This window comes from Bactrocera neohumeralis, chromosome 6 (assembly GCF_024586455.1).
Source record: "Bactrocera neohumeralis isolate Rockhampton chromosome 6, APGP_CSIRO_Bneo_wtdbg2-racon-allhic-juicebox.fasta_v2, whole genome shotgun sequence".
Classification (NCBI taxonomy): domain Eukaryota; kingdom Metazoa; phylum Arthropoda; class Insecta; order Diptera; family Tephritidae; genus Bactrocera; species Bactrocera neohumeralis.
This window is the reverse complement of record NC_065923.1, coordinates 23608095-23621711: the sequence shown is the minus strand read 5'-3', so window position 1 is coordinate 23621711 and position 13617 is coordinate 23608095. Positions and strand designations below refer to the sequence as shown.

Below are 13617 nucleotides of genomic sequence, written 5' to 3'. Positions count from 1 at the left end.
TCGCAAAGTTTTAAAGTTATGCTGTAAACGTGCTGTGCTTTGAAATGATGAGGGCGGTGACTTGTTATAATTGAAACATATAAGTTTCATATGTTTGCATATTAAAACTTGGTTTTTGAATCATTTATTATAAAGTTTCTGAACGCTTCTAATAACTGCTGCTAACATTTCGTTGGCGTTAAACTAAAAGTTAGGTTATGTGTTAAAGTTCAGAAAAAGTTTGTGACTGGAACTGATGTCTATTTTCACAGATTAATTTCTATATAATTAAATATTTTTTTGCGTGCTCAACCACTCTCCCTACCTAAGTGTACATATGTACATACATATTTACATTGTCTATTGAAGTCTGCTGTCCTTTCTTATACAAACTTCTGTTTACTTTTCTCCATTCAAAGGCAAACCGCAAACACCTTTTTGCATGGCAATAATTTATTTAGGTTTATAAATAAAATATATTACATATTAATTTAGTTACAATATTTTTCAAAACATAATTTACATAATAATATTGAAAGGGTGCGTTATTTAACATCAAAAATATATTAGTAATAAATTCGTTAGAGAAAAAAATAGCGCTAGGCTGTTGAAGTCATAATTAGGACAAGTTTATCAAATCGTAGTTTATCAAACGTACTTATGTGCCCTTGTATTTCTTTCTTTGCTTTCTTTGTATTATTTTTGTGGTAGAAACATTAGTTAAGCTGAGTTTGAATATTCATAGCTAAACTATCTAGTGTAAGTTTATCGTTTTAAAAAGACGGAAAACACATACATATAAATATGTATGCATGTACAATGTCTGTATGTATGTATAGTGCAGTTATTTAGTCAATGCTTTGAGTGCAAATATGAGTTTGATTAGCAAAAGAGTGATAAAATTACATAATATTTTGTTTTACTTTGTATCACAAGACGTAAACGTATTTTTAATGTCTATCATAAACACTAAATAATTAAAATTGCTAATTATACACGTGGTAAGTGTCAGTTTATGGCGCTTTACCAGCAAAATTTGATAAAAATTCCTGCATAATTAATATATTTGCTATATGTAATGCTATGATGTGCTTCTTTAGTTGCGCTTCCGATTCAAAATTAGTAAAAAAAAAAATTGGCTACAATTTTCCGCAAGATATGTGTGTAACAATACATACAAAAATATTAAATTTACTTTAAACTTATTTACGCATGCGCAATTTTAAATTGCAATATCATGCAACAACATTTGACATTTGAATTATGGCTACAAAAACGATTGCGTTGCCAGTAACGTAACCTTTGGTTTTGCTTACAGTAGTACAAAAAAGTATGCTATTTGGCATATGGCATAAATGTGGCGAACAATAATAAATAAATACATGCAATATGTATGTATGTATGCGCGGTTATTAAATATAAAATATGTTTCGTTAGACTGTGTTCACATCAGGACTCTTTTGTCACTCATTACCGACAGATTTTCGTTTGGTTCGCCAACTTGAGTTGTACAATTTTTTGCATTTTGAAAAAAAAACGGTTTGGACGACAAAAGTGTCATCGTGTGAACACAGTCTTAAATGCAATAATAATATTAAGCAATGTAAAACAACTTAAAGTAATGTCAATAGTAAATACGTTCATCAACTTTTGAGCAAACTGTAAACATCACTTTTCGGATCGTGCGCCAGCGAGCTCCACGGTGTCTCACGGCATAAATGCAGCGACAGCTGTTCGGCAAATTTCATTTGCAACGCCTGCTCGTCCACAGCGCACGTCTCGCGCATAAAGAAGAATTTGCTCACCAAATCATCGACCCAAGCTTGCAGATCTTCACCATAACGCAGCGCTTTGGACACTTCTTTCTGACGTCGTTGCTCATCCATTGCTGCTGGCAAATGTTGACGCCATTCAGCTGGCATTTCGAAGCTGCCAGGCAACGTGGACGCCGCACCGCCGTTAACCAGCTTTGCGCGCTCCGGTTTGAGTGGTTTCCCCGCTGACAGTGTTAATGGAACGACGAGAAATTTAGTTTGCGCATATATTGCACTGCGACCGATCAGCTTGGCGGTCCAAATGCCGGGCATTATCGGTTGATTCAATACAGCTTTGGAGTAGTTAATTGCGTCCGTTTGCGAGTCTTCTATATGCAATTCGTTATAGTCTTGTAGACGGCCGAGCGGGTCAATCCACAAAAGTGTGAGGTTGTATGAATGTGCCGCATCGTTCTGCGCCGCCCCACCGGCGCCGGTTAGTGTAAAGCTGAGCACAAGCTCGGTGTAAGGACCGAGTGTTTTAGCGAAATTACGCGCCACTTGCTCCTTCAGATCGAATTCTGAGGCAACTTCGAAATTACGTAAACGTTTGGCAAGTTTGGAATTTTTCGCATATTTTACATACACGGCGGGTCTTATGCGCGTTTCAAACGCTTGTGTGCGATTATGCGATGTTTCGTTTAGTTCGTAACGCATTAGGAAACCTTTGTATTCGTCTTTGTGTAGATAATGTGTTAACTCGAGTAGGCGACCGGGCCGCGTGTGTGTGTGTTGTGCCGCCAAGCGTACTAAACTCTCACCAATGGTGCGTAACAAATCATCGCCGGTTGTTGGCGAATCCACTGCGTCGTAGAGTGATTGCCAATAGCTATGCAAATTGACAACTTCCTTGCTGTGTGCGCCAAACAGCCACTCCTCCAATTGCAGGAGCACCGCTTGATTTATGATCGGCTCGAATTTGCGTGCGAAAAATAGCATTTTATTTTCGGTGCTCTGCAGTCGTGACCAATCTTCTGGCTTGAAATCATTCGGACTGCAGCCACACCAATCGACCACATGCTTATACTGACACTTACAACCGAGTTTACGCTTCCAATTCGTCACGTGTAGGTTATTATCTATGTACCTGTTGCAGAAGTGTGAATTACGCAGCACAGTGTGAAAGAATGATTCTGCCGGCAGCAATGTGTGCCGAAAAATGGTCAATAGCCCTTGCAGTAGTGGATCTTGTGGAGACTCCTTAATAACGTAATGTACAAATGGACGCGATAGCGCCACCCAGTCACTACCGCCATCAATTTGTATGCCATTGGGCAACTCACGATCACCTATGCGCCACATATGTGTGTCGCATTCGACGAATGTCTTGTCGAGACCTTGTTTCTGCACGAAACGTTGCGTTTCGCGTCCGTGACTTTTTACGAAATTGTAATCTTTGTTTGCTGTGAGGAAAGTAACGAGTTTGTCGAGCGTTTTGACAGGAAAATCACTTTCACTTAGATTTATGACGAAATCCCATTGCCAATCAGAAGACAGTAGGTCTTCCATGCATTGCATTAGCATTGTGAGTAAGGATGCACCACCCCAGATGGTGGAGAAACGTTTTCGGCCCAAACGTATGTTTGGAAATTTGGACTCCAGCTCCAGTAACTTCCGATATAAATACTCTTGACGCTAAAATGATAAAACAAATGGAATTTATTAATAAAATAAGTGATGCACATATATACATACACATGTTAATTTATCTTTCTTTTTATGAAATTGTTATCTCAATCAAAAACAAGAATAATGTCAACTTTGTTGCACCGACACTATATTGCCGTTCACAAATAAAAAATTTTCCATACACGAATTTTGCTTTATACTAGAGTGGTCCGATTTCGGCCTTTTCAAGAAATGCAAGCTTTTAAATCGATATCTCAAAAATCTAGTTTGCGTATATACAAAAAGACAGACGGACATGTTCGATTGACATCGATTCAGGTTCTCCGACGTTTTTTCGGGTTGTTAAAACTTTCGTGGCAAACTTAATATACACCGTTTAGGGTATAAACACTCAGTGTAAATTAACTGCAAACTTACCGCATCCACATGTATGTAGAACACATGATCTGGTGAGTAGAGCGTTTTAATTAATCGATGCACTTGTCGCAAAGCACGTCCATTAAGCGTCAACAGAAATGCAATTCGTACACGCTCAGTATCCGGGCGAGAAATTTTTGTGTCAGCAATATGTGGGTTGAATTCTGCAAAAAACATTACACTTAATTGCTGACAAAATTAACATACACACATATGTACATAAGTAGTAAAACAAATATATGGGATTATGCAATGTCCGCTGCAATTTCAATTTGTGGTTGATTAGTTAAAAGGATATGTGCTTACTTGCGATGCCAGTTTCGTATACATTCATACTGAAATATCCACCACAAAGTCCTTTGGGGTCTCCCGAACACTTCATATTACAACTAGAGTCAGGCAATTTGGCTGACAAGGGCGGTGCATCAGCGCCACAGAAACATTCTGTAGCGTATTGTAGTCCCGCATAAGGATATCCCGATTGCAGACAGAGTCGTATACATTTTTGCGGAGAGTTTGTTGTTTTGAAATTAGTAAAGTAGCCTGATAGTAGGCGATATTCTTTTTCGTCCTGATAGCAGCCAAGCAGATAATTTGCGGTATGATTGCCAGCTGGACAGTAGCTGGGCAAGTTTTGAGCATAGAAATTACCCTCTTGAATGGCACATGCAATATGAGCAATCTGTTTACGACAGTCTTTAGTTTTGGCTCGCTGCAATGCCGAGATGGCCTCCTTGGATGTAATGTTACATTCTGGCCGTATACCAAAACGTTCGGTTTGTGTTAATCGTAAGTTAGCATCGTCATTCTTTCGATCAGTTTTCACAACTTTTGTATCGCCTATACTACTGGCAGAATGCTGGCTACCAATACCCTGATTCAAAGATCGTTTCTTGGTTTGATAATTTATATATTCTGTCGCTGCAGCCGTGTTATCCGAAAATAAATTTGTATTTGCAGCAATCACATTGGAGCTAGTTATGTTTAATGATTTGTAGGCGAGAAAAATTTGTACACCTAGTATTACGAGACCCACGAAAAAGAATAATTTATATCGTCGTAACCATCGAAAGGCTATATTGTCAGTCATTTTGGTCAATATGTGTGCTCTTGTTTATAAAGTGGTAGTGAGTGTTGTGTTTGCAGAAACCGGTGAACACGTTGAAGCACGGATGTACACTTTATTGAAATTGTCGTATAGAGTGGACTTAATGGGCTCTTAGTGGCGGGTGCAGACAATGCACAAGGCATGACAGTGGTGTGGACGTTTTTACAGTTTTAAAAGTGCATTGATTAATTAACGAAATTTCACTTTTTATTATTACTTATTCTAAAATAATTTAGAAAAACTTTACTTTAATATTTTCACATTTTTTGTATAAAGTTTGTCATATTTTCAACCAAACAAAAGCAATGCACTATATCACAAGATAAAGTAAATAAAAAATTGCATTCACAGTAGCATTCAAAAACCCAGGGACTCTCAATCTTAGAAAACAAATTTAAACCAAACATTGTTAGTGTTAAGGAATATTTTAGGAGAAATATGTTAAAAATAAAAAAAGCAGGTTTTTTTTTTTGAAAAATTACCGCTCTTTCAATTTTTATCGTGTTTCAATTATTAATTTAACGATTTTTGGGAATATCTATGGACATAAAACATTTTTGACGTTTACTCCTCATTGTGAATGTTCTGTTAACAGCTGAGTGCAATGTTTTGATGTTTCTTATTGTCACGCATTCGTAATTAGTCTTCGTAAATCCGTATTTAATTTAGGTTAAATATTTTGTTAATATTTTTACTAGACGGTGATATTTAAAATTATTTTAAAAATAAACAATTTGATTCAGTATGGTAGATCCTAATCGTAAAATCAATCGACTGACAGATAAGGATATTCAGTTTTTGGATGAATGTCAAGATGAATTTGCAAATCGTTTCACTGATGAAGATGTAGAATTTTCGAATCACTGTTCTAAACCACTGGCAGATCCGCCGATAGTTGAAAACTGGGGATTTTCTGGAGCCGGTAATAATTACCGCGGCGGTGGACAACGGAATAACTATGGTGGAGGCAATCGGTATAACCGTGGAGGATGGAATAATCGCGGACGGGATCGTGGTGAACGGGGACATCGTGGAGGTGGTGGGCCTTACCAAAGACATAATAATAGACGATACAATGAAAAGCCCTATGATAGAAATTTCCATGGTGGCAGTGAACGCGAACGTAGTGAACGCGATGAACGTCCACACCAGCCAATGAATATACGACGAGACTATGGGAACTTTGTTCCTGCGTCAAAAGATTAGTAATTAAAGAAATATGTGGTGCTAGATTAGGTTTATTCAAGGCTATTTCTTTCAAAATTATGACATTTTTTCTTTCATTAGTCTTATGATGAACAAATAAATAATTGCATGTTTATATTATGATGTTTCCTCAAAAAGATGTATTTTTCGATAAATTCATTTGTAGGATATGGGTTTACATTTGACTTTGATTTTGGATACAATTTTTAAATGTGCGCAAAAGTTTTTGCAATAAGTACTCATATACATACATACATATTGGAAGGGTAGAAAGTGATGTAAATAACTCGCTGATAATTTCAGTTTACACTCTAGACTCTTTCAACTCTTCGTCCGCTTCATCATCGTCACTGTCCAACGCTGTCGTGGTTGACATGCCAACGCCCATTGCGTTCAACAAATTAGAAACTGGTCCTGGTCCGCCCAATTGTGATTTGTAGCTTGCTACTATATTTTTGAGCGTATTAACGTTAATATTGATCGGTTGAAAAGTTTCGATGTCATCGAAATCATCATCAGTACATTTGGTTGCGTTTTTATTTTCGAAACTCTCTCCAATTGTAGTATTGGCCAACTCTTTATCCATTTGGTCCATATACTTTTTGATACGCTTATCTATATTTTTATCCGTTTTCGACATTGCTTCGAAATTATGCTCCAAACTATCGTCATCTTCGTAGTCACTCATCTCGGAATTGGAGTCCCATTTGTCTTCGGGGATAACGAAATCCAAAAAGTTTCGTACATGAGTGTTATCTTCGGATTCGTGATTTTTATTTTTTTGATTGATGTTGTCCTCTGATTTTTCTTTAATAATTGAATTTCTATTGCACGCTTTGCGCATAGAGTGATTTTTTCTAACTTTTGCTTTCGTTTCATCTTTTGTTTTTCTATTTGAACTTGCAGCACATTCAATTTCATCCGGTTCTGACTCTGTGTCATTGCCATCGTCCTCGTCATCATCATCACCTATACCTTCGTATAACGATTCCTTTTCAAGGAAATCGGCAATATTTTTGGTGAATTCGTCTGCGTTTATGTCACCATTTGGATTATATAATTTTTTAGGGCCATAACGCTCCATGAGCATTGCATCCAATTGATCGGCGCTAATGTTTAACCAATCGTCTGAATCGCTTGGCTGAAACGGTTACATATATTGCAATGAAATAATTAATAGCGGCATGTTTTACATACCTCCAAATTGTTTTCCTCATCACTAAAGAGATCTGCAGAAATCTCCATACTTTGCAACAAACTAAGAATTTCTCGTCCCACCAAGGGAGCTGTGCGGAAACGTTCTCTATTTTTAGTAAAATATTCACGTGCATCACCCAAAAGCCGTTTATACTCTTCTGAACCCTCTAAATTTTCCCTAAAATATCCTTTTGATGACAAATTGTTCACATATGCACGCCAAGCGGGTTCATTTTCTTGTTGATCGGCACTCTTAGCCTGCGATGCCAGAATTTCAAAACCACAAGCAATTTTTATACCTATAATTTGCTCTTTATATTGCTCCGAATTGGTATTACTATCTAGGTGCCAGCCAACTTTCCGATCGGGCTTGTAATCGGTGTGCATAAGCATAGCGTAGAGACAGCGTGTAAAACGCACACTACAACGAACGCATTGTTCGGGTGGGAAAAAACGCATTGAACGACAAGCTTTTAAATCAATTGAATCACGTTCGCAGAAAGCACGCACCGCTGATGCAATCAATGATGGCTGCGTCTTGAGCAGTGCAGCAACACCCAAAGGTAAACGCACAATTTGCCGATGTATGGCTGGATTGGTTGTACCCGTAAAGTCCTTTAAACGTTCATCTATGCAATCTTGAATCTCTTTTGCCACGCGATAGAGTGTAGGGGTTTGCCGTATATTTTCCAGAGCGGTGCACACTGGTAACTTTTTCGAAGATTTTGTTGTTACTTTCTGCACGAGTTGCATGTGCCCATATGCTATATAAACCTGAGAAAATTAATTAATTTTGTGTAATAGGAATATAATTAAAATAAGGTTACTCACTCTTTGCTCACATTTATCGGGATTAGCCCATGAAGGCAGTGCATCAGCAGCTTCAATTAAAAGGAATTCGCCATCGGCATCAATGACGCGCGCAATGCAACCGGGAATCTCACGTGTCAACTCATGCAAAAGGTGCACTATGAACCACTCGTCCTCAATATTATCACCGTAATGTGTAACACCATGCAAATGCGGGGGCAGAGGAAACGCTATTTTATACAAAATACATTATAGTGCATACAATGGTATGTTTATGAATTAAAAATAAAAATATATGAAGTCACCTGTCGGAGCATCTTTGGAGTCATCATTAATTTCATCGTTCAATAATCTTTCTTGCGCACACTCAGTGCGTATTTGCAAGTGAAATTCGTCTTTGTGCCAAATATAGCCATAATTATTCACACGTTTGTCAACGATTTCTAAGCATTGTTTTTGAAATGCAAGCAATGTTGTGCTGAGACTTTCTAATTCTGTGCACTCATTTTGTATATTTGTTAAATTATCTGGTAGTTCTGGAAATATGAAATACTCCACATAATCGTCATCGCGCACGAATTCCAATTTACATCCAGGTAATTTGGCCATTGTGTTTTGTTATTGAATGTACTTATAACTTTAATGTAGAAAAAATACTTTTGATCGCCAACTTAATGAAGTTGGTCACACAATATTGTCTAGATAAGTTTTACTTTTCATTAAACACAAATTTCAAGTTTTTTTATAACCAATAATCTTCACCAGACAGCACGGAATTGCATCCTTTGTTAACCATCGTGAACTTGAAAGTCCCATCAAGTTGCCAGTCGTAAAATTCGAAGCAAACAAAAACCTGCTTCGAAGAAAAGTTAGTAAATTACAATCCTTTCGCAGCTAATGTTGTTATATCGTATGAACATACGTATATATTGCAAAAGTAATTTATTCAAAGTTTTTAAAAGTGCCAAATCACAATATTTTTTGATAAACATTTTGTTTTTTTATTTTTAATCTAAAATTAAATAGCCATTCGCAGACCTTAGTCTATTATTGTGAATGCGCACAGTTTGAGATCAAACGAACAAACCTTATCCAAACTTTATCGGCTATTTTCTTTGACATCATTCGTAAATATTTACGAATAAGGAAGCAAAGCACAAACTAAGGAATTGTAAATAAATATATGATGAGAACGCTATTAGGTATTCTCTTACAACTATTTCTATTTAATATTTTATCGAAGTTTTACGCTGGTTACTCTTTCTAAAAATATTGTAATATTTGCTCATATATTATGAAAAACAAATAACAAACCGGTTCCATTCTTTGTTTTGTTTTGCTATATAATTTGGTGAAAGGGAATAGAGACAAAGCAATAAACTGACAGCAAAGTGATGGTGAACTGTCAAAGTGAAAAGAAGAAAAATGGCTGCTTTGTGTGTTTGTCAATTCGAGTGAGTAGAAAAAATAACTATTTTTCAGCGCAGTTCTTATCAAATTCACAAAACAATTATAATAACGATTATATTTGCACAAACTGTACGCTCACTTTGTTAGTGACTTATAGAAAATATGAACTAATTGTTTGAAAGTATAGCTGAACAGAGGGAACAATATTACAATGGAAGGTACTGAGATGTCTCACGAAGAAGACCGACTAGTTTCTGGTGAGTAATCCATATTTGCAAACATTTATTATAGTATTTATTTTAACTTGAAATCTTTGGAATTAAGTTTATTAAACTATTGTATGCATGTATGAAAGGAATACCAAATCGCTGGAACACTGCGTACGTTCACCAGCATGTATAGAAGATTTGCGTGACCCGCCCCCTTTTTTTATCGCAACTGCATATTTATTGACCTAAATTTCAAGCACGTCGAAAGTGCTGCAGAATCTCACTTTCAACAAAACATCACTTCGTTAGGGAGTGGGCTTTATTAATGTAAATATATATGTTTTCTTTTATAATTTGATTGTACCTATTTGGTGATCTTGCTTATACTGGCATACATATATATACAATAGGTGTAATTTACCTGAGTTATCAGAATCTGGTGTGCATTTCCATTTGTTACTCTTTTTAGTTGCTTAACCAATTAAGATCACTAAATATATACACTTTTACCCCTAAATTGTGTTCGGTAAACTTAATTTGTCAAAAAACCTATTTTCGGCTAATTAATCCAGCAGCAATCATTTGCATTCCTCCAAATTACTTAAATTTCTGGCGCTACAACAACAATAACAACCTGTCATATAAATCTGCTTGAAGTTATCAGTTCAAATTGCATTTCAAATTATTTTTATTGGACTTTTATACTTATCAATAACTAAAATAAACTTTAAATTTTAAAAATTATAAAATTAATTATAATTTTTTATTGATTTGTGGCTCTTAAATTATATTTTATGACTAAATGTATAGGTGTTAATGCATTAATTATTAATTTTCTACAATTATAACCATAAAAATTGGAAATCGAATCTATTTATTTTACAGCGAAAATTTGTTACTTATACGCCAGGGAGAACCACTCTCCTTCGTTAATTTTTTTAAGGACTATTTTCTGAATATATACATACATTCATAGAAATAAATATTTATAATGAAATCTGCTGGTATAAATAGAGGTATTTACTAATTCAGTAAATCTCATTAAATGAGGCCAGTATCGCACATTCCACATAACAAAAGGGAGCAGGTCTTAGAATCTAACCATTTAAAAATTGGCAACTCGTTGCATTATCCAAAATTATTACTGGAATGTATTTTTCATCTACAACAACAACAGTGTCCAGAGAAAATCAACACTTAACTTTGCAAAATGTCGACAGTCGTCTCAATTTAATTATAAGTGCGATAGATAGAAGTGCGTAAGATAGAAAAATCAGTCTTTAAATATGAGAAATTGTGCAGCTCTTGTATAATTCACAGGATCTTATGAAGTGTTGTGTTAAAACGCATTTTTGAGCCATTTAGAGTATGTGCCCTTATAGTTTATAAACATAATTTTTTTTTCTTGTATATGCCATTTCAAATTGCATTTTTCTTGAAACTTTTTATGCACATGTATTTCATAAAAAGCACTCATGCAAATGGAAGACTTATAAATATAAATTAAAACACTGGTTTTATAAACAAAAAATGCAAAAACAATTATTATGCCAACGATAGTGCGCATAAGTATTACACAAACAGCTGAGCGTTTGTTTGGTACCCACTTATTTTGTAGTTCCCATCCACATTTTCTTCTTCATATACAACAACCTCAATAAAAAAGCGCCGGAAAATATAGTGCCGGCAATTTAGTGGAATGTGCGAATGCCGTGTAAGACTATTTGTTGGAATCGAAATGCCTTTAGCCAGCCGCCTTCCCGCACTACTATCGCTTGACTCACCAAATAGCGTCAAGATTGACTGCCTGTTGTGTGTTGGTGGTTGTGTTAGTAACCATTCTATATAGACAGTTTGCTTTTACTTTGTTTTCACTGGCTCTTCGTGTTTATTTTCGATTTTTGTTTTTTGTTTCGAAGTGTGTTTTTGTATTTGTACACCTCATTCTATTGCCGTTGTGCATGTAGTATTTGCATGTAATTGTTTTTGTTGTTTTAGTTCGTTTTGAAATAATTTTTGGATTTCTTCGTTTATATGTGTTCTTGCTGGCTTTCGTTTTTATCGTTGATGGTTTTTGTATATGTATGCATATTTGTATATAAGTTGTATGATATTTTTGTTTTTGTTGTTATATTTTTTTGTTTTTGATTTTTTTTTGTTTTTTGATTGTTTTGTTTTTTGCCTCCAAAGGTTTGCTTCTCATTTGGCTTATTTTAGCGGCAACAGTTTATGATTAGCTGCCGTCGTATTTGCATGTCGTTCGAACGGTTCGCCAGATACTCGCATAAAAATTACAAATTTTTAACCAAACCGAAAAATTTAGAAATTTATTGTGACGAAGCGTGCATATTATATTATTACATATCGACGGTACAAGCGGTCATGTGCGGATATTAGTGTGTATGTGTGTACAATAAAAATATGATTCTGATTTGATTATTTGTTTCAAGTGTTGCGAAACGGTTTTGAAAAAATCGAATATATTGTATATAGTTGCCAGTGCCATGATAAATCGTTACGAATTGAAATCCTATTGCACAACCCTTGTGAAAAGTCAAGTAACTACTAATTTGTTGTGGTGTGAATTAAGCGGAAAGGCAAAGCGCGGAGCTTAGTGCCCACGCTGACGTCCTTAAAGTTACAAAATTTCCTCAATATACTATGCAAATGTGTGTGTGTGTTTGTATATAGCCTAGCACATTTAAAGCTACTTATTTAAACAAGCGAATGCGTAAGTTCATTTGGAGCACACAGCCATACAAACTTACATCTACAGCTGAGTATAAATATAATCATGTCCGTACATATCTACAGTTTTGTGGCGCAAAGTGTTTATAATTTACACTCGTTTATGTTTTTTTGTGTGTTCGAAAATTTCTATAACTGGTGATGATTATTTTGATTTCAGCAGCTAATAGCCGCGTGCTTGTTGTTGTTGTGGCCGGTTTCGCGCACGATATTACACTGATTTACATACGCATGTACAAGTGTATATACATATGTATATGGATGTATGTATGTATATACATGTAGCATATTAATGTGTTTGTCGGCAATTCGCCTATCGAACTTCTGATTGTTTCGAGCTTGTGGCATTCATTTGGACGTCAGTGCGGGTGCCTCGGCGGCATGTAGTGGAACGCGTCATATTTTTGTCATCTGCTGAGCTCATAATTTTTTATATTTTTTTCGTTATTAATTTTTGTGCTTTTTGTATTTATTTTTTTGTGTTCTGTGTTTTAATACCCTGTACAGGCTATCGGAGCACTAACTTTTACTTGGCGAGATATTTGCACGAAATTTGGCATGGATTAATTTTCAAAAATATGCTACTATATTCAAGTAACATTTTCTAATTGGATCACTTATAGCCTATAGCTGCCATACAAACTGAACGATTATAATCTTGTTCTTGTATAGAAAATATTTTTAATTTATAAGATATTTTCACGTAATTTCGGCAGATATTACCATCCAACGATATGCTACTTTATTCGAATAAATTTTTCTGATTGGATCACTTTAGCCCATAGCTGCCATGCAAACTGAAGGATCAAAATCAATTTTTTGTATGAAAAACTTTTTTATTTGTGAAGGGTATTATTTTTTTCATTTATTTTTATTTTTTTCTCCTTCATTTTATTTATTTATTTATTTTTTTGTATTTTATTTTTTGTGTTTTTTGTTTTGTGAAAATTAATGGCACGCAGCGTAAGCTCACGCGTCTCAGCGCGCGCTCATTAATTAATACATTTCTGTTTTGTTTTTGTCACACCCAACTCATAAAAGTGTTAAATTTTTTTTTTTTTTTGTCAATATTATATACAAATAAAGTGTT

At 35.3% G+C, this 13617-nt stretch overlaps 4 protein-coding genes across 12 annotated transcripts in view; 2 read left to right on the top strand and 2 right to left on the bottom strand.

The window, feature by feature from the left end:
• Nucleotides 1–412: 412 nt before the first annotated feature.
• On the bottom strand, nucleotides 413–5264 carry LOC126761064 (xylosyltransferase oxt). The gene is made up of 3 exons (XM_050476987.1): nucleotides 4146–5264; nucleotides 3840–4003; nucleotides 413–3428 (listed from the first exon to the last, which is right to left on the bottom strand). The coding sequence occupies exons 1-3, from the start codon at nucleotides 4927–4929 to the stop codon at nucleotides 1623–1625; spliced, it is 2754 nt and encodes a 917-aa protein (XP_050332944.1). The 5' UTR covers nucleotides 4930–5264; the 3' UTR covers nucleotides 413–1622.
• A 315-nt stretch (nucleotides 5265–5579) lies between these two features.
• On the top strand, nucleotides 5580–6290 carry LOC126761085 (RNA guanine-N7 methyltransferase activating subunit). Its single transcript, XM_050477014.1, has one exon. It carries the CDS (start codon nucleotides 5692–5694, stop codon nucleotides 6151–6153), a length of 462 nt encoding a protein of 153 aa, XP_050332971.1. The 5' UTR covers nucleotides 5580–5691; the 3' UTR covers nucleotides 6154–6290.
• Nucleotides 6265–8929, bottom strand: LOC126761067 (protein ecdysoneless). Its single transcript, XM_050476993.1, has 4 exons — nucleotides 8466–8929; nucleotides 8182–8390; nucleotides 7351–8124; nucleotides 6265–7294 (listed from the first exon to the last, which is right to left on the bottom strand). The coding sequence occupies exons 1-4, from the start codon at nucleotides 8767–8769 to the stop codon at nucleotides 6458–6460; spliced, it is 2124 nt and encodes a 707-aa protein (XP_050332950.1). The 5' UTR covers nucleotides 8770–8929; the 3' UTR covers nucleotides 6265–6457.
• Nucleotides 8930–9594: 665 nt separating this feature from the next.
• The window catches only part of LOC126761061 (protein furry), a 143820-nt gene continuing 139797 nt past the window's right edge, over nucleotides 9595–13617 (top strand). For all 9 annotated transcript variants that reach the window (XM_050476983.1, XM_050476981.1, XM_050476980.1 and 6 more), the window contains exon 1: nucleotides 9595–9827. In XM_050476983.1, coding sequence (XP_050332940.1) covers nucleotides 9782–9827 — 46 coding nt within the window. In that variant the 5' untranslated portion in view covers nucleotides 9595–9781. The remainder of the gene's footprint in view (nucleotides 9828–13617) is intronic.

Excerpts from the sequence above, each read along its gene's own strand:
- LOC126761064 (XM_050476987.1), bottom strand. The coding sequence starts at position 4,929 with ATGACTGACAATATAGCCTTTCGATGGTTACGACGATATAAATTATTC. Across the intron at positions 4,004-4,145 it reads ATACGAAACTGGCATCGCAA|AATTCAACCCACATATTGCT; the intron begins GTAAGCACATAT and ends TGTTTTTTGCAG. Across the intron at positions 3,429-3,839 it reads TCTACATACATGTGGATGCG|CGTCAAGAGTATTTATATCG; the intron begins GTAAGTTTGCAG and ends TTATCATTTTAG.
- LOC126761085 (XM_050477014.1), top strand. The coding sequence starts at position 5,692 with ATGGTAGATCCTAATCGTAAAATCAATCGACTGACAGATAAGGATATT.
- LOC126761067 (XM_050476993.1), bottom strand. The coding sequence starts at position 8,769 with ATGGCCAAATTACCTGGATGTAAATTGGAATTCGTGCGCGATGACGAT. Across the intron at positions 8,125-8,181 it reads CCGATAAATGTGAGCAAAGA|GTTTATATAGCATATGGGCA; the intron begins GTGAGTAACCTT and ends TAATTTTCTCAG. Across the intron at positions 7,295-7,350 it reads ATGAGGAAAACAATTTGGAG|CCAAGCGATTCAGACGATTG; the intron begins GTATGTAAAACA and ends TAACCGTTTCAG.